The 20,281-nt window shown below is 44.7% G+C and overlaps 1 protein-coding gene across 5 annotated transcripts in view; it reads left to right on the forward strand.

The window, feature by feature from the left end:
* The first annotated feature begins 181 nt into the window (after window positions 1-181).
* Window positions 182-20,281, forward strand: part of NR3C2 (nuclear receptor subfamily 3 group C member 2) — a 439,879-nt gene continuing 419,779 nt past the window's right edge. Inside the window, exons 1-2 of one of the 5 annotated variants that reach the window (XM_061384035.1) lie at window positions 182-343; window positions 8,340-10,104. In XM_061384035.1, the coding sequence (XP_061240019.1) occupies window positions 8,342-10,104 (1,763 nt within the window). In that variant the 5' untranslated portion in view covers window positions 182-343; window positions 8,340-8,341. Of the gene's footprint in view, window positions 344-1,636; window positions 2,700-8,339; window positions 10,105-20,281 lie in introns of those variants that run through there. The other 4 variants (XM_061384031.1, XM_061384034.1, XM_061384032.1 and 1 more) reach the window with 4 other exon arrangements.

Below are 20,281 nucleotides of genomic sequence, written 5' to 3' on the forward strand. Positions count from 1 at the left end.
TTCCAAGGCAGCCGCCGCCGCCCGGGAGACCGACAGCCCCGAGAGAGGGCCCGCCGCCTAAGGCCGGGCCGCCGCCGCTGCTGGGGGCGGGCGGGCGCCCGCGTCCCCCTCTGCGCGATTTGGCGCCGCCGCCTCGTCTCCTCCTGCCGGGTAACAACACTACGGCTCTATTGCTCTACCCACCGTCAGTAGGACGACTGCCGGGAGTCTCTTCCTCTCCATCCTTACAGCCGATCTGCTAATATCGGACTTGCTGGCGGCGGCGGCGGCGGGAGCGGGAGCCTGGTTGCCCCCACCCAACCCCCGCCCCGCGCCCCAGCCTCCCCACCATGTCCTAGAAAAGGTGAGTGTACAGCGACAGTCACTTGGCGCTGACAGCCGCGGGAGGGGTCCGGGGAGCGCAGGGCGGCCCCGGGGAAGGCATGTTCCGCGCAGAGGGCGCGGGTTGGCAAGCCGAGGTGGGCTGCGGGCAGGAGACAAGGTTCCCACCCGGCCGCCTCCGGGCAGGGTTGTTGGGCGGCGGGCGAGCAATCGTGGCGGCCAGTCCCTGCAAGATTCTAACCTAGATTTTGCAAGAAACTGAGATCCAGGGCAAGACTGGCCCTCCGTAAAGATGGTAAAAACTTAGCAAAAGAGACACGTCCATTCCTTGAATAATAAATAATTTGGCAGCGCAGGCGGAGCCGTCTTCTCCTCGGGTGCCCAGGCGCTAGGTCCGGGACTCCCCTCCTTCCTGCCGGCCGTCTGCGCTCGGGCCCGGCAGCTATCGATGCCCGGCTGCTTGCTTGGCCCGGAGAGCGCGCAGGACCTCGGGTCCCGCGGGAAAGTTGGGAGACTTGCGGGGACTCCCGGCTGCGGGGGCGCCGGGAGCCGCTCAGAGCGGGGACTGCTGAGTACAGGAGTCGGGGGGTCGCAACCAGTTCTTGTGCGCCGCCGCCGTCTCTCCCGCGGCCAGGGAGTTCCCTACCTGGAGCGACTGAGAGTTCGAGTCTTCCTCGGTTCGGGGTCTGGAATCCCGAAGCTTAATGAACTGTAAGGAGAGGAGGGGCCTTTGGGCACAGGGTGAACTCCCTCCCCCCCACCCCACTTCCGAGTTTGGCTGGTGCGGGGCACGGGTGAGGCGGGAGGACGCACAGCTGCCGCCGCCGGGCTGCGGGTCGCCAAGGGCCCGGGGACCAGATTTAGGTGTGTACGTCACCGGTGCTGACTCTGGACCAGCCAGGAATATAAAACGGAGCCTCACACTCCGAGCCTCGAAGTCCTTAGAAATCAAAGTTAAGAAGCCCATCCTTTTGCTTAGTAACTACAGCCTTGGGGTGGGCGGGAGGAGAGTCGAGGTGGAGGCGGCTGGAGGGAAACCGAAATTTCTTCTTGCAGACGCTTGATCCTTAGAAAACAGTTTTGTTTCCTTCCCCCCTCCTGATTGTTTCTCCCAATGATGTGCACCCCCTCCCACCCATTATTAAAAAGTGACTATCCTCGATGGTCAGCTTTCTTTCAAATTGAACTACTGGAAAAATCCAACACGAAAGCAATAAATACAGCCACAAAATTGTAAGGAAGGAGTGCTGCAGCTCTTGACCCTGCCAGAGGTGTAAGGATTGGGGGGGGGGGGGCGGTGGGAGAGAAGCCGTGTTTAAAGGGCTTTGGCTGCACTGAAATCACTCGCTTTCCCCGCACGGTTAAAACAAGGAAATTCAATTCGAGTGGGAACGTGATCCTCTTGCTTGCTGGCAGCGGACGCTGCGGCTGCTGTGTTGAGGTAACTCGGCAGACTGACGAGTGGGGCGGGGAATGAACCTCCGGGGTCGGGAGAAGCCCACTGAGGGTCCCTCCCTGCGCGCGGACGCTGTGGGCGGTGCCTGGGCTAGGGCTGCCGCTCACCTGGCGCTGCAGGTGGAGAGCATCAGGGAGGACACCTTGACTGGTTTTCTAAAAACCGACTTCTTCAGCGTCCCCAGACTTTAAGCGTCTTTCCCGACATCCTGGGGTAGGCCAGGAGGAGAGCCAGGTGGGCGTGAGCAAGTTTGGGGTAGTGAAGCGAGGGGCGTGGGGGGGCAGCGAGTCGTGAGTACCTAGTGGCGTAGCCGCTGCCCTGCACCCCGAGCGGCCTCCGCTTCTGCGGCTTTAAGGGAGCTGCCGAGTCCAGGCTGTGTCGCAGCAACTTTGTATCAGTCATGTCGTCCTCCTGGTGACTGACAGCCTGGATTGTCCAATGAGAAGCCCGCCTGACCCGTGCAGCGTGGAGCCTTGCTTCCCCCCGGACCAATGGAAAGGGCCCAAGGGGGCGGGATAGCAACCTGAACTTTTTATCTGGACATGTGACCCGCTTTTAAAAGGGCCGGCCCTGAAGCTGGCCCACTCCCCCTCCGGGCTTTCGCCCGCCCTCTCCTTCTCTCTCCCTCCCAGCTTCCCCCGCCCTAGCCCTGCCCCTGCCCCTGCCCCCTCCTTTCCACCCCCCCGCGCCCGGGGTGTCATTGGACGGGTGAGACGCAAGCCAACTTCAGGCTGCTCCGAGGAAACCCGTGCAGTCACCTGGGTGCAAGAGCATTGCTGCCTCGGGCTCTCCCGCTGCAGGGAGAGCTGCACTCGCTGGCCTGGATGTGGTTGGATTTAGGGGGGCTCCGCAGCAGGGGTGTCGTGGCGTTGGCGAGCGCTGCAACAGGTAGACGCCGAGAGACGGACCCCGGCCGAGGCAGGTGTGTAGGGGTGTGCGGCTGGGCGCCGCTTGCCCGGCTCGGCGTGTGGCCGCGGCGCGGGAGCGTGCACTTTGCAGGGAGAAGTGGCTGCGTAATCCGGAGGCACTGTCAGTAGGGTGCTGTGTGCTTGTTGTTTTGTTTTGGTTTTCCACTTTCCCCCCCTTTGGCCGCCAGAGGACTATTTTGGGAAAGTTTGGCCACTTTGGATAAATGCCCTCTAACGAGCAGCTTTCTACCGCCTTTGGCAGTGGGAGGTCTGTCACCCTTCCCTTTCCCCAAAGATGAATTTCGGATCGTTTTTCTTGTACAGTTTTTAAAGGACGTTTGAATAATATTTCTTTCCTTTATAAATTGCGGAAGCACCCAAATCTCAGCCAGAGGTGTAGTGGAAAAAGGGCAGTTGAAGGAGATACCAATCCCGACAGATTCTGTAGGAAAGAGGCTCTGGAAATTCGTGCATTTCCCGTGCCTTAGGATTCACGAAACTCCTGAAAGAGATTATGCTTTATGTGGCATCAGTTCGAATTCTAAAAGCAGGAGAGAAAGGATGAAGCTTCTTTCGGTGACATCCGTGCCCTGCTACTGAATTTAGGTGCACAGCTTTTCCTAATGAATTTTAGAAGACCAGGTTTAAATCGTAATGGTTTACGGCACCAAAAGGTTTAAGTATTTGTTATAACATAGAAGTTAGGAAAACTTTGATACCAGACAAGTTTGGAAACCACTGAATTTCAAAGGCAGTAAATTGCATTTTCATATTTGAATTGGCATTTCTCTAGGTGCTGTTATTGATGATATTTACATAGTAATGCTAACAGCATTCTCCATCTGTGAAATTCTGGGAAGTTTTCATTTTAGATTTGACTTCATGACAGGCTATCATGGAAATGCTTGAGGAAAGAAGTTTTTTTTAAAATAATAAAAGGGGAGCTTTTTCCTTTAAGGGAGAAATAGTTTAGTTTGGGGCTTTTGGAACGATCAGGTGTCTCAGTGAATTAGGTGAGTGAATAGAAATCAGGTGTGTGCAGTTCTAACTGGTTCTCTGGCTCTCTTAGGTGACCTTGGGCTGATTTCTATCATTAATTTCATCTGTTAAAACAAGGAACATGGTTATAGTTAAGTAATAGGGATGACAGCAAAAGAGTTACAGTGAACTTTTACAACTGTGCAACCAATACAAATTATAAAATTCTTAACGTTCTGTCTTGAGGATGTAATATTAGAGTCAGATAACTATAGAAAATGATGCATTTGAAATGGAACTGTGTTTGGGAGGTTATAAAAGTGAAACTGTTTTCGGAAAAAATATAAATTTGCAAGATTCTTTGTTAATATTCCTGAAACAAACAAACAAAAAGAACTACTTCCTTATGGGAAACTGCAGTTTAACAGAGTCTGTAAAATATAAAAATTTAAAGTCCGATTTTCCCTTTGCAAAAATAGTGTTTAAGAGCATATATATGACAAGGTAGAACTATCAGTATTTTTCCTTACTTTCCCTGTGTGAAAGTTCCTTCATTTTAAGAGGGGAGGCATTTGCCTGAATATTAAGGGACCTTCATGTTTTTTGTCTTTGCCCCAAGGGGAGTATCTGTTATAGTTTCCATTGTAAGAGAGACAAGCCTGATTTTACATAAGTAGATTTGTATATCAATATCTGTTTAATCTTATACTTTAGTAACAAAAACTTTACCTTTTCCCTCTGGATATTAAGTTCCATGAAGATCATATTCATCAACTAATATTTTCAGTATTCACTAGTGATTGACTAAAAATCTGCTCAAGCCATGGAGCTTGTGCCAGTTTCAAAAAGACAACCTGGATTTCCTGGACGACATAGGAAATAACTTCCTAACTGATCCGTTTGTTTTATAGAGAAGATCAATTAAGATAATATAGGACAGAATAGCATGGAAACTTACACACTACCATATGTACATAGATAGTGGGAATTTGCTGTGTGACTTAGTAAACTCAAACCAGGGCTCTTGTGGCAACCTAGAGGAGTGGGATGGGGTGGGAGGTGGGAGGTGGGAGGTAGGTTCAGAAGGGAGGGGATATATGTATACTTATGGCTGATTCATGTTGATATATGGCAGAAACCAACACAATATTGTAAAGCACTTATCTTTCAATTAAAAATAAGTACATTAAAAAAAAGAAAGGAAAAGATAATAGGGAGAATTCAGCATAAAATATTTCAATAATCATATTGTTTTTAAAAGCCTGATCCTTAAAAATATTTCCAGTGGAAGCCATGTAGGTGCTAGCCCTAGCCCTAGATATCTTCCGTTCTTTACTGTTGGTTGCCAGCCTTTATATTCTTTGTTGAGAGGTGTATTAGGTTGACAGATCAAAATGTCTTAAAGCTAATGTAGATTTCAGCAAAGCCTTTGCAAATTCTCTAATGATAGCCTTGTCAATAATGTGGTGAAATGCAGGCTGGTCTGTGTTATTGTCAAGAGAGTTCAAGGCTAGCCAAACAAGACTTGGAAAGTTGTGATCAGCTGCATGATATTAGCTGATAAGGTACTTCCTTGTAAGAGTGCTTTAAGATGGTTCTTGCCTATCTGCGCTCTCGTAAAGGTTCTCTTCAAATCTTTATATAGCCTTATGTATCTAAGACATGGCTCCTGGCTTGAGGCACAGTGATGAAAAGTGTCCTTCAGCATATTAGTAGATGTTGTGTGAGAAAAAAGAAAACAGGTGCAGTGGCCAAATTATTTAGGGAACTCTGAATTAAAAAGGAAATGGGTTTCTGTACCTTAGAACTTCCAAGAGTTTTAGCATGTGAGTTTCCACTGTGAAGCTTCAAAACAGGCAGTGAGTGATCATCCTTTCCTAAAGACAGTTTGGAGAAAGAATTTTTGGAGAGAAGTCTGGATGACGATGATCCTTCAGACTCAAGGCAGATGGTCCTGTTGTCTGGGAGACTGTAGGTGTGGGAGTGGGGAGGGATGAACTTGTGGAGACCTTTAGTAAGGGTGCCAAGGCAGGGGTGATTTCTGGGCATTTGAATAGATGGTGGTACAATTCACCAAGACAGGGAATGTGGGTTTAGGAATAGGATTGGGGTGTGGGGGGATGATACACAGAAGGTGTTCAGTTTTAAACAGGAATAGACACATTTCTTGTGGTTTGATGAATTTGGGACTGAAGTATCTATCGGTACCTTATCTACACTGTTCCAGTTTGGTATGGGGAAGGCTGAATATTCTTAGAAGTAGAAGCAGCACATATTTACTGGTATTTTTCCACCCATGGCTATTACTAAATGGTTTTCAGTAAGGTACAAAGGGCCAGTATTAGCTGTTTTGGTCCCATTTCACTATATTCAGTTCTTGGCTTTCATCCACACTAATTTTTCCTGCTGGAATTATCAGATTACCTTCTCAGACTTCATAACTTGGCTTACTTTCTACTGTTTTGTGATTGGGAATTTATAGAATAATGTTCTTTAAGCAAAAACGTGCTACATAATTGGGAGATTTCAATGTTCACAAATTACTGGGTATTGATTATTTTATAATAGTTTAACATTTTTTTATTTGTACTATGCTGTCATCTTGGGGTGCAGTGGTAAAGCTGATAAAGTTTCCTCCTTCTGGGAACTTAAAAGCCTAGTGTGGAATACAGAAAAGTAAGAGGTAATTATGATCTTCAGACAATTTGGGCATTAAATTTTGCCAGAGAGCCCTGTGATATCTGATGCCAATTTATTTAGTAGAGTCATTATATCATTTTTTCCATGTTAATATAATTTCTGGAGCAAAAAGTCTTCCTAGTCTCTTTAATGAGAAGAGGGTAGGGTGGATGAAGATCGTGAGTGGCAGAGTGGGGGAAAGGACTGAGAGGTCTGAAGTAATATCTGTGTTCAGCACTGCAGAAACTGCAGCTTTTAGGTCAGGACCTTTATTTGGGTCAGAGATTGTTTATACACCTGAAAGGATTTGAAAAATGCGTAGTTAAAGATTTTAAGAGTTCTATGCATGAAAATGCACAAATGAAATTTTATTGAGTGAATTAATTTTCTTTGAGAGATGTTTCTTTAGAGTGGTGCTTCTGAAGCCAGGGGTGATTTTGGCCCCCCTCCCCACACCCCTAGGGGCTTTTGGCAAGGCTGGAGGCATTTGGGGCTGTCACAGCGGGGCAGGAGGAATGCTACTGGCATCTAGTGGGTAGGGGTCAGGGATACAGCTGTACATCTTACAATGCACAGGAGAGATCTCAACAAAGCATTATCAGGCCCCCAGTAGGGCCATGGTTGAGAGACCTTGGTGTAGACACCTGGGATCAAATTCCAGCTCTGCTGTGTAGCTTCTGCCTCGGTTTCCCCAGTTGTATCATTTGGGACAGTACTTCTGCCAATCTTGTAGGGTAATTTATAAGGGTATGTACGTTAATATCTGTGAAAGGCTTGTAATAGGTCATTGAACCATATCATGCATAAGAATTATAGAAATACAGCCTGTTACGATTATCTATAGAATAAATTTATAGAGAGAGCCAGTAGATAAAATAGTATGTCTAAAACAATCCTGGGGACTCCTTGAGGATGGGAATTGAGGCTGTTTTGTTCATCACTGTAGATTCAGTGGCTAGTTGTAGGCCCAGGATGCAACACACACTTGGTGAATATTTGTTGAATGAATGAACACATAAATTGTCAGGACCCATCTCAGACTTCCTCCATTAACTGTTGAGAATGAAACTGGCTGTCTGGAGTCTTTTCAGCAGAGCTACCACTAGGTCAGGCGCATGTCAGAGTCCTTGCCAGGACTGAAATACAGACTAGAGTCCTGACATTCTCAACTTGTCATTCAGCCTCTTTGAGTTATGGACTAGCTTAATTAATCAGGATATATGACTCTTCACTGTTCAGAATTGACATTAAATTATCTTCACCAAAATCTATTTTACGAAAATCTTACTGTTTTGAAAATAATCCTCAAGTTATCTTGCCTGTGATCATTCACGGGATGACTTTACATTGGGAAATGGTAACATTAATTACATTTCCTCATTGTTTTTTAATCAAGTCACATATTAGCTATGAAAAGCAGCTTCTATATGCTGGAAAGACTCCAAAGACTTTGGCATTAGATTTCGTTTTAAACCTGACTTTGTCACTTACTGTGTCTTTGACCTTGGGCAAGTTGCCCACTTGGTTAAACCCTCAGTTTCCTCTTTGGATGCATCAGGAGTCCCCAGGATTACTTTGCATATTAAATAAGTTAACATTTGTAAATATTCTTTGGAAACTCTACAGGCTGTATTATAGCAAAGATGTTTTATATGTAAAATTTCCTTCAAACTCCAAAGGCTGTAGTATATAGTAAAGATGTTACTTGGATGCAAAATAGTTTTATTGCTTGCTCTATTATAGCAAAGATGTTGCTTTTATTTAGATGGGAAATAGTTTTATTGCTTCTTATATTCTGGCTTCTGGACAAATTATAGTCAGGACTCTGTTGTATCAGCACCTAAAAAGGTAATAACTTGAGTATATCTGGAGGTATTGCTTATCATCAGTAGAATATGTACTTATAGCTCAGTCAGTACAATTTCAGAATGTCTTTTAGAGTAACTGTGCTATCCACGACTCTAATTCGATTTTTTTAATATAAATTTTTATGTTAGCTATGGAGACCAAAGGCTACCACAGTCTCCCTGAAGGTCTAGAAATGGAAAGACGGTGGGGTCAACTTTCTCAGCCTGCAGAGCGTCCTGCCCTGGGACCCGTACCCACAGAGCAGCCCGACGAGAGTAACTACATGGAGATCGTCGACGTGCGCTGCGTCTCCGGTGCTATTCCAAACAGCAGTACTCAAGGAAGCAGCAAAGAAAAACACGAACTACTCCCTTGCCTCCAGCAAGACAACAGTCGGTCCGGGATTTTACCATCTGACATAAAAACCGAGCTGGAATCAAAGGAACTTTCGGCCACGGTGGCCGAGTCCATGGGCTTGTACATGGATTCCGTGAGAGAGGCTGACTACGCCTATGATCAGCAGAACCCACAGGGAAGCGGGAGTCCGGCAAAGATGTATCAAAACGTCGAACAGCTTGTGAAATTTTACAAAGAGAACGGCCACCGTCCTTCCACGCTGGGGGGTGCGAGCAGGCCCTTGCGGTCCTTCTTGCCCGACTCTGGGGGCTCTGTTAATGGCGGGGTCATGCGCAATGTGGTGAAGAGCCCCATCCTAGGGCACGAGAAGGGCCCGGCAGTTTGTAGCCCTCTGACCCTGTCATCCTCGGGTTGCAGCCCCGCCAGCATCAGCTGTGTGTCCTCCACTTCAGCCAGCTTCGGCAGTTTCCCAGTGCACAGCCCCATCGCCCAGGGCACCCCTCTGCCATGCTCCCCCAATGTGGAGACGCGGGGCTCCAGGTCACACAGCCCAGCGCATGCCAGCAACGTGGGCTCACCTCTCTCCAGTCCGTTGAGTAGCATGAAATCCCCGATTTCCAGCCCCCCGAGTCACTGCAGCGTGAAGTCTCCGGTCTCCAGTCCTAATAACGTCACTCTGCGATCCTGCGTATCCAGCCCTGCAAACATCAACAACTCAAGGTGCTCCGTTTCCAGCCCTTCCAACACAAACAACAGATCCACGCTGTCCAGCCCAGCCGCTAGTACTGTGGGGTCTATCTGTAGCCCTGGAAGCACCGCCTTCAGCTACACTGCTTCGGGCACCCCAGTGGGGTCCAGTGCAGCCCGAGATGTGGTTCCCAGTCCAGACACCCAGGAGAAAGGTGCTCAAGAGGTCCCCTTTCCTAAGACTGAGGAGACAGAGAACGCCATCTCCCATGGTGTGGCTGGCCAGCTTAACATTGTCCAGTACATAAAGCCGGAGCCAGACGGAGCTTTCAGCAGCTCGTGTCTAGGAGGAAACAGCAAAATAAATTCTGATTCCCCCTTCTCAGTACCAATAAAACAAGAGTCAACCAAGCATTCATGTTCTGGCACCTCTTTTAAAGGGAATCCAGCAATCAACCCCTTTCCATTCATGGATGGCTCATACTTTTCCTTTATGGATGATAAAGACTATTATTCTCTATCAGGAATTTTAGGACCACCTGTGCCGGGCTTCGATGGTAACTGTGAAGGCAGCGGGTTCCCCATGGGGATAAAACAAGAACCGGATGATGGGAGCTTCTACCCAGAAGCCAGCATCCCTCCATCTGCCATCGTTGGCGTGAATTCAGGTGGACAGTCCTTTCACTATAGGATTGGTGCTCAAGGTACAATATCTTTATCACGATCAGCTAGAGACCAATCTTTCCAACACCTGAGTTCCTTCCCTCCCGTCAATACCTTGGTGGAGTCGTGGAAATCACACAGTGACCTGTCATCGAGAAGAAGTGATGGATATCCGGTCCTAGAATACATTCCAGAAAACGTATCAAGGTAAGTCGGCCTTTTTCTCCAGTTTTGAAAAACCATGGCTGTGTGAAATGCTGAAGGTTAGCATTATCTTTGCTGTGGATATATTCAAACACATTTCAGTCTCCTGTTTCCTTTGGAGCATGGTCATTGTATGCTTACCCTTTAGCTTGTTGGTGTGTTAGAAATGTATTGTCGTTGAGTCACTGAGTTGTATCCGATTCTCTGTGACCCCATGAACTGCAGCACTCCAGGCTTCCCTGTCTTTCACTATAGAGAAACCAAAAATTTTGAGAGTCTCAAATGTTTCCATCGATTTGGAAGGAGCATGTGTACGTGATGTACATGGGTCTTCTTCCCCTTCTGCATTGCTGCTGGTAGGTAGGTATTTAAGATAAGTTTGTTTCCTAATGCCTGCTATTACGTATGCTTTAGCAGACTAGTGCTAGGTTTTTTTTTTTTCTTTAGCTGTATACTGGTTCACTAACATTGCTTTAAATTGTTTTCTTTGTGGTCATAAGTCTTTTTTCCCCAGAGTTTTCTTTATTAATCACTTCATTGGTTGTGAAAAATGAAATGAAACCCCAAATCTGTTACCCACAAGCTCCCCACCCTTTTCATCTTTTTCTAGATTGGTTAATCGTATGTAAGTTGTGGTCTTCAGCACAAATAAATCATTTCCTTAACTCTGGAGAGCTTTTTAAAGACTCAGCACATCTAAAATTACTAAGTGGCCCGTTTTGCTTTCCTACTCTTTGGAAGTGAAGTATGTCACTGCAGTTTAAGATTGGTATATTTATAACTTTTAAGATCTGCAAGGAGACATACTTTACTTACTGTAAAATATCTTCTTGGCTTTCCTTCTTGTAGATAGCATATTGTATATATTTAGAAAAAACAAGGAAGAGGTTTCAGATATGACTGTAAAGGGTGGTTCTAAGTCATACAGTGAATACTTATGTTGGACTTTGCTTCAGTACTGTTTTTATTACCTGGATATGGTCAATGATCCCTTTATTGAACATATAAAGAATAGATTTCCTAGATATAGTTCACAGAGGCTTCTAGGAAGATGTGGCTATTTTCCTTAAAAACTTGTTTGGTGGTGAAAATGTCCATTCCCATCAACAAAACGTAAGATTGACGTGCATTCTGTGTTCTTTCTCCTTTGGTTTTTTACTGAAGCAAAAGCAAAAACTTTTCATTTGTGCTTCCTTTTCCTCTTCATTGACTCATACCTCACTCCTCTTGCTTTTATGGAAGCAACACATTCCATAAAGGAGACTTACATGCTCTTACAGTTCTCAGTAGCATGACTGGTTAATCCTAGACTCACACTTGCTCTCTCCTAAATTCTAAACTCTCACAAATGCTGAAATGGCATAGCTTTCGTCAGAACCAAGCTCAGCAGGTGCTTTGCTTTCCTTTCTGAGAAGGATGGTTTGCACACACTGTCAATACTTCTGTTAAGTGATGTTTGTAGTGGGTTAGTTGGAGGGAGTTTGGCCTGGTAGTTAAGAGCATGGCTACCCTGGTTGAAATCCCCAGCTCTGCCGCTTAACTGCTTTGTGACCCTATGCTCATCTCTTCACCTCTCTGGCCTTCAGTCTTCTCATCTGTAAAAAGGGAATTCAGTAGTCAAGACAATGAGTTAAATTATGAGAAGCCCTTTGACTATCATCTGGAATACAACATGCATCATAGAGTATTATATACATTTCAGCAATTGCTCTTAGCATTTAATGGGATTGTTCATAACCTTTAGTTTCCATTTCTTTTAGTGTTCTCTTTTGTACATTAAATGAAATTCCATACAGTCTTTTAAAGAAGTGTACAAAGTGTAAGGAAATAGTTGTTGATAAATTCCTGTGATTAATTTCTACTTTTTTATAGCTAGGCACTCTACGTTTCTATTTATGCTCTTTTAGTTTTGAAGACCGTTGCTTTGGGTAATGATATTTCTGGTAGAAACACTAGCCAGATGCTAGCTAAAATCATTAACTCTCTTCCAGTTGTTCTGTATCCTATTTATACTGTTTTGTCTTTGCCGGACTCAACTCCTGATGCCCCTCTTGGTGGTCTTGGGACCCCTCGCCTTACACATTCCTATGAATTGGTGACTTTGAGCCTCCTGTGCCTTTGTGGGAAACTGGGGTGTTGTAAAGTTTTAGATTACTGCTTTAATTAGATTACTAATTCCTTACAGCTTTTCCTGGTGAATATTACCCAAGTCTATTTGTTTTGATCATTCTCAGAGGAAACACAGACTTTTTTTCTGGATTTCAGTCTACATTTTATAATATTTAATTTAACCTCATCCAAGCTTCATTATTGGCTTCTTGTTTTGTGATTTTTGGACCAAAATCCAACTTTTCTGCCTACTTTATAATTTATGATGATGTTACCTCATTCCAGGTAATGTCAGATTAGTGAATTAAAGATTATAAAGGATCAAGGCAGTTTGTAACTGCTTCTAAGTTTCATAACATTCTTTATCTTTAGGTTGAACTCTGTTTTCTAGTAAATGTCAAAGTATGGTTTGGGATTTCTGAGACCTTATCCAGGAGGGCCACAAACTCAAAAATTGTGCATTTGTAGATGAGCCATGCAAAATGGAAGATAGACCAATGGTTTTTCTAAAATAGTTCATGAAAAGTTCACTGATACAGTTTCAGATTCCGTGTGGCAACTAAGCTTTAAGAAACCCCTGACTGTCCATTTCCACTGTATGAAGGATCATATCTCCACTGATCTGAGATAACCATTATAATACTTCTCCTTTTTTCAACAACATAACAGTGTAAAGCCAGATTTTCTTCATATACTTGAACCAAAACACGTCACCACACATTAACCACAGAAGTCGATATGAGAATCTGGCTGTCGTCTATTAGGTGAGACAATAGACTTGCAAAAGTTTTTCGTTCTGGGAAACACAAGTTGTTGTTTGTCTGTTTGTTTGTTTTTTCTTTTCACATATGCATGTTTACATTAAGGTGTGATGACTTATTTTAAGTGATTAAAAAGAAGTACTCGTTTTAATTTGTAATAAGGTAAATATCAGTAGATAGAATACACATAAACAAAAGATCTTGACCTCAACACATTTCCAAGAGTGGAAAGACATCCTGAGACTCAGACGTTGAGAACTGTTGGTCTAGCCTATAAAACTTTGGCGGTTCATGCAGAAAGAGGATATTATGTTATTTGCCTTAGCTTAATTGAATGTTATGCTGAAGAAGGGGTGCCTTGTCCCTGCAAGGACAGTGATTCTCATCCAGGTGAATTTTTCAAGCTGACTGAAGTGAAGGCCACGGAGAGTGTATCTACTGCAGCCTGTGGATGTTCTCTGAGAGTGTGACCAGAGGCAGCTCTCAGAATTTCCAGCAGGTGGATTGTCTTGCTTGCCACACAGAGAAGGACAGGGTTGGCCAAAAAGTCTGTTCCAGTTTTTGTACCATCTTATAGGAAAAACCCAAACTAACATTTTGGCCATCCCAATATATGACAATGAAAGTTGACATAAAACTCTGTGGTAGACGCTGGACCTGGTTTGGTCATACAGATGGAGGGTCCCCTGCGCACTTGGACACAGACGGAGCTGTGCGCTTGAGTGAGTGGCAGCGTCTCTTAGCCTCCGTTTCTTCATCTGAGAGAAAGTAAGTTGACTGAGATGCTCTCCGAGGACCGCCAGCCACCCTACTGAGTGTCTGTATAGTTTCCTTGGAGTCGTGTATGTTAATGAAAATAGAAAAATCCCTTCACATATTTACTAGTCTGGTTTCAAGTTTATCTTAATCACCAGTTCAGCTCTGTAGTTTCCAGGGCAGTTGTAATAGAAAAATATCATTATCATTTAAAAGTAAGGATGAGTGAGGGTGACCTATCATTTTGCTTGGAAAAGCCATTCTATTTTCAAATCAGAACTTTTCCTTTCATAAAACTTGACACTTATATGATGAGTTTCCTGTTCTTTTAAATTTGCAATATTCCTTTTGGAAGCAGGGTTAGTCTGTTGACATAACACTGGGTGTTTATGGCAATGGTCATAGTCACTTTGATAGCATCATAACACAGTGCTAACATTGACTTAAACGTTCGAATATAAAGTTCACTGTTTCAAAGGGCACATTCTCGTAGGTTTCAAGACACGTAATCAGGAATTTATCTTAATATAAACTGCACTTTTTTTTCCATGATAGAAGGAAACAATTTTGTGATAACCTCCGGTTGGGTTTCTCTTTCCCAGTGATCCCTGAAGTTTTTCAATACCCATCTCCTGTAATAAGCTAAAAGCTTCAGAATCCAAGGAGTTTGTTACAGTTTACCATGTCTGTCAGTAAACTTCTGTAAATAAACCATTGAGATAGAAGTATCTTCACGCAATGCAAAGTTTGAAAAATGGTGGGTGTTGGAAGGGAGAAATTGATTATTGGTGATTATTTCTATAATAAATCCATTACAGAATAACTTAGGTCATTTGGAAATGAAGGCATGGACACTTTCTTTTTCTTATTTGTCTCATAATGTTTTGATTTTGAAATGGCTAGTGTGCTTAGAATTTCTCCAGGTTAGTGTTCTAAATAGTATTTTTAGAAATGGTTTAAAAGGAGACTCGCTTCTTCTGATGATTCATTCACTTTCATTCATTTATGGTATTTCCGGTAGAAGTAGTGATAATTTTATGGGGGAAAACCCCCTTATTCCTCTTTAATTAAGCAAATCACTATGCAGTGTCCTTCCTTACATTTTGCTGTTCACAAGTATCCCAGATTTATATGTCAGTGCGTTCACCTTTTATCATCTAAAGTGTTGTTCTATTTAAAACTGTTTACTTCCTACGTAAAGTGAAGATAAAAGCCCTGGTTTCAGTTAAATAAACTCAAATTATTCAACTTAAAGCAGTTCTCATACATAGCAGTGACATGCTGAATCTAGGACCTAGATACGTATCATTTATGGATTTGATTCCTTTCGCAATATTGAAATTCTGGGTGTGCCTGATCTTTCCTATCCTTGTAATGTTTAGAGTAAGAGCAGATGTTCTATTGATCACCAGTAATTTAGGCGTATTACTTCACTTCCCCTGATATCATTAATTTTTTTCTCCAAAATAATGCTTGCTTTCCCAGACTTTCAACTGTTGCTGTACTTTCATACAACTGATAAAATTTCATCTCTGCTGCTAAGTAATTTATTTTCTTTCATTTACTAAATTCAGACTGAGAGAAAAAAATGTTGATTTCTTGAATCCATTCAAATATAGTCATTAAATTGTATATCTTTGTGGACTGCATTCCAAAAGTTATTAGTATCCAGGAAATATAAGTGTGTTTAAATGGATAGTGTCTTAATCTTAAATTTAAAAATTTTGAGTTTTAAACTTGTCAAATATAGGCTTTGTTTTCAGTTTTAAGAGTTTTATGTTGTTTTTTATATAATAAGGCAATGATGAAGTTAAAATGTAAATATATGTATGAACATGTTACCTAATTAATACTCTGGAAACCTCTGGATTTACGATTGTCAGTGGTATGGCCAAGGCCAAAATTTCTATGTAGAAAATAGGGAGAAATTTTTATTTATGCAAGGAATAGAACACTCTAGTCCAAGGAAGGAAAAGAAGATAAACAAAAAGTAATTTGGATACTTACAAAGTTAATACGCAAGGGAGACTGATGTGAGCTGATGACTGGTCCTTTGAATTCACAGCTGTGACCATGACTTAGTTTATCAGTGATGGGTACTTTGATTGACATGTATTTCCACCTTAATATCTTAAAAATTGTTGAAATAAATATACAAAAATCATAACCTAAAATAGAATGAAATAAGGTTTGTAATGGACAAAACCAACTTTGAGTGTTCCAACAGGAAAGGATCTGGGCAAGATTTGGAAAATAGGGAGATGGGAGGATGAGAGTTAGTATTTATCATTAGTCTTGAGAAATTTGCACAGGATTGAGCAGGGGGGACACTTCCTGGTGAAGGGAGTTGTATGAGCAGAGCCTGGATGGGCAGAAAGCCCTGAGCATGGCCCAGCTGTATGGCTGGCTGTGATATGGGGGACTTGGGGAAAGACGGCCCGGAAGAGCTCAGTTGGAACTAGAAGCCCATGGAACTTGAAAGTCACATGAAGAAGTTTGTACTTAATTTGGCAGGTAATGAGGAGTTACTGAAATGTTGGCGCAGGGAACAGCCTGAGCTGAAGTGCACTTGGGAAAAACCTTAATTAGGCAATGGTTGTAGGGTGGATTGGAGCCTAAGGAGCCTTGTTAAGAAGTTACTGTAACAGTGCTGGAGGATGGGAACTGGGTCTCTGAAGTGAGGATGTCAGAGCTGGTGGAAGAAAGGGGTATATGTGATGTACGATAGAAGACTTTGTAGCAGTTGGTTTTTATGTAATGACGTTTTTTAAAAATAGTCGCAGACACAGAAAAAAATCGGGAGGCCATTACAAAGAATGATGAACAAGGATAGTCTCGCACATAAGCACAATACAGCCACTGAAAGCCAGAAAGTAACATTAAGTTACTGATATCTGGGGGACTTCCCTGGTGGTCAGTGGCTAAGATTCCAAGCTCCCAGTGCAGGGGCCCCAGGTTCGATCCCTGGTGAGAGAACTAGATCCCGCATGCCTCAACTCAAGATCCCATGCAGCCAGATAAAGACACTTTAAAAATGAAAAAGTTACTGGCATCTTGATTTCTGGTTTTGCCGGTTGTCCCAATAATATCTTTCGCAGTGAAAGGACCCTGGTGCAGAATTGTGTTTTGTGCTTTCAGCTGTCAGGACTCTAGTCCCTCTCAGTCTAGGACAGTTCCCTGTCTTTTTCTAGATTTCATGACTTGACTTTAGGGGATGACAGGCCAGCCCTTTAGTAGAAAGTCCCTCGATTTGGGTTTGTCCTTATTTCCTCAGGTTTCTGTTCTGGTGCTGCCCCCTAGGCAGGAGGACCACAGACAGCAGGCTGTATTCTCCTCCTGCTTCCTGCCGCATGCCAAACCATTTCCCTTCGTGCCTTTATTGCCCATCTGCAGCGCTCCATCCAGGTGTTGTCTGACAGGCTTCCCCGCAGTCAAGTTACTCTTTGCCCTTTGCAATTAGGAGCTATTTGGAGGAGCAGTACTTTGAAGTTGTATACACATCCCAGTCCTCATTGCATTTTTGTATTCATTAAATTAGCCATAGGTGGCTCAGACGGTAAAGCGTCTGCCTACAATGCGGGAGACCCAGGTTCGATCCCTGGGTTGGGAAGATCCACTGGAAAAGGAAATGGAAACCCACTCCAGTACTCTTGCCTGGGAAAATCCCATGGACGGAGAAGCCTGGTGGGCTACAGTCCATAGGGTTGCAGAGTCGGACACCACCGAGCGACTTCACTTTCACTTTCTTTTGTTGCTTCCCTGGTGGCTTAGCTGGTAAAGAATCTGCCTGCAACGCGGGAGACCTGGGTTCAATCCCTGGGTTGGGAAGATTCCCTGGAGAAGGGAACGGCTACCCACTCCAGTATTCTGGCCTGGAGAATTCCATGGACTGTATAGTCCATGGGATCGCAAAGAATCAGACGGGACTGAGCGGCTTTCACTTTGGGGCATCACTGTTCTTTTAAGCAGTCAATTATAACCTCGTACTGCCCTTATTTTTGATATTCAGTTTGTTCCTGATTTCGCCAGTGGGAACTCATCCATGCTGGTTTCTGTGACGATTTTGCAATGTTCCCATCACTTCTCTGAGGGCTACCTTGCTTTAGGCCCACTTTGTCCTTTTACTTCCTCAGGCCTGGAGTCACCCCTTTTTCAGGGAATTTGCCCATGCCCGCAGACACCTTCCTGTCTGTGATTGGAATTAACTCCACATTCAAGGTCACAGGGCCACACCCCCTCCGCCCTCCCTGGATGCCCTTCTTCTAAACTTGGGCCTTGACTCTCCTTACTGGGATGTCCTTACACTCCTTGAGTTATAAGACCCTGCACTGGACCAGGGAGCACGTGGTTTCCCCCTTCCTGCTGGGACTCTTGACTCTCTGCCTGGGGCTTGCAGCCCCACCGTGGGCCCCTACCCCGCACTAAGGTCTCTGCTGTACTATGTAGGGCCTAATAACATTAGAATTAAATCATTGAGGATGAATTGTAGAGGAGTTGAGGCTTCCCTGGTGGCTCAGACGTTAGAAAATCTGCCTGCAGTGTGGGATACTGGGTTCGATTCTTGGGTCAGGAAGATTCCTCGGACGAGGGCATGGCAACCCATTCCAGGAGAATTCCATAGACAGGGGATTATGGAGGGCTACAGTCCATGGGGTCCCAAAGAGTCAGACACAACTGAGCGACTAACACACACTTTCAGTAAAGGAGTTGATATTTGAGTACAAGAGGAAAGATATGTGGAAAGTCAGTGAAAACTCACAGGTTATGAGCTTGACCATCATGGAGGATGATGAGCAGTTAAAGAGAAATGGAGAGGTCGAGAAGAAGTGATGAATTTATCTTGGTTACCTGAGTTTTACATTCCAGACCACTTCTAACTGGAGGAGTTCTCTGTAGAGGTAGAAATGCTGGTATGGGGGCGTGCAAGGCCTCCTTATAGACATGGCCATGGAGGGGCAGCGTCGGTGCGATCCAAGGAGCAAAGGTATACATGACTCAGTATAGTGTGAGGTGCCTTTGCTAGGAGTTTGGAGGAACTGAACGCCATGTAGGAGATGAGCAACAGATGCTAATAAAGAACACGGGTGTTGTTTTGACAATCAGGTGTTGCATCATGGATACCAAAGGGAGGAATCATGGCAGCCTAGAACTTCCAAATTAGAAGGGCCCCAAGGCTGTCTCTAAATCCAGCCCTCTGCCGGCACGAATAATGAAACTAAGGCCCAGAGAGATTGTATACCTCTTGCAGTCTTATTCAAAGCAGTTAGTAACAGAGCTTTCCTTCCAGTGGGAGATGATGTTTCAAAACCCAGAGAGAGGGTGGAGACGACCAGGAATTAGGCCGAATAGTTGGGGCTGGTGGGTTTTCAGGAAGGAATTCTGTAGAAAGATGGGGAATGGGACTCAGATTGATTGGCTGAGGAGTCGGTTAGGGATGAAGAGGAGAAGCCTGGAGGCGAGGGGACAGCGCTCACTCTTGGATGCATCTGTCCAATGGTGGAGGCACAGGGGTCGAGGGGAGAGTTGGTGGCACAAAGAAACAGAAGGATCAGAGTAAGGGTTTTGCTGGACAGGTAAGGTCTGAAGTGGGCAGTGGACCTGTGCTGAGATTGAGGTTGAAAACGTCAGAGGGAGGGAAGGTGCTTGATGGGGGCCACGTCCTGGAGAGAGGGTGAGGATAGGAATGAGACTGCGGTTAGCCGGGGAGTCAGATTTTAACTGCCAGCTTGAACCCATAGGTGGAGGCCGTCCATAGTATCTGGTGTCACCATTTTACAGACCTGGAAACTGAGACTCAGCCTGTAAACATGATCCGTCTAAGGCCACAGAGCTGAGGAGGATGAAGAAACAAACCCTTGAGCTAGAGAAGACGAAAACTGAATGTCCTGGAGAAGTAGGCAGATGGGTCCTTTACAAACATAGATCAGATTGGGTGGCAGATGTATAGCCCTCAGGCCCCATGTCATTAGAAGCAGTCTGAAGTAGAGTAACTCAGGGTCTGCAAAGCACTGAGGTACCAGGCCCCTGACAACCTGATTTAAGATGCTTCCTTCTTGCTCATTTCCCACACTGACCTTTCTGGGGCTCAGTCACCCAAGCCCCTTTCTTCCTGGGGCCTCTGCTCGCTGGTCCCTCTGGCAAGAAGGCTCTGCCTCCAGATTTGGGTTTGCTGCCGTCTCTGATTGTCACTGAGGGGCTTCTCTGATGGCTTAGATGGTAAGGAATCTGCCGGCAGTGTGGAAGACCCGGTTTCGGTCCCTAGGTTGGAAAGATTCCCTGGAGAAGGTAATAGCTCAAATGTCACCCTCTCAAAGAGGCCCTCCCTGACCACTGTGTTTAAAGTGGTGACCCCTGCTTCCTTCCTCACTCTCTTTTGTTGTCTTCAGAACACATACCTTTCAGAAATTATCTGTTTATTTCACTTCTCTAAGTAGAAAGGCAGCTTCCTGCAAGCAGGGACCTTCCTTAGCTGCCCTGTTTTACGAGTACCTTTGCCACACTTGGGATTTCCTGATAGCTCAGTTGGCAAGGAATTTGCCTGCAGTGCAGGAGAC

This window comes from Bos javanicus, chromosome 17 (genome assembly GCF_032452875.1).
Source record: "Bos javanicus breed banteng chromosome 17, ARS-OSU_banteng_1.0, whole genome shotgun sequence".
Lineage (NCBI taxonomy): Eukaryota > Metazoa > Chordata > Mammalia > Artiodactyla > Bovidae > Bos > Bos javanicus.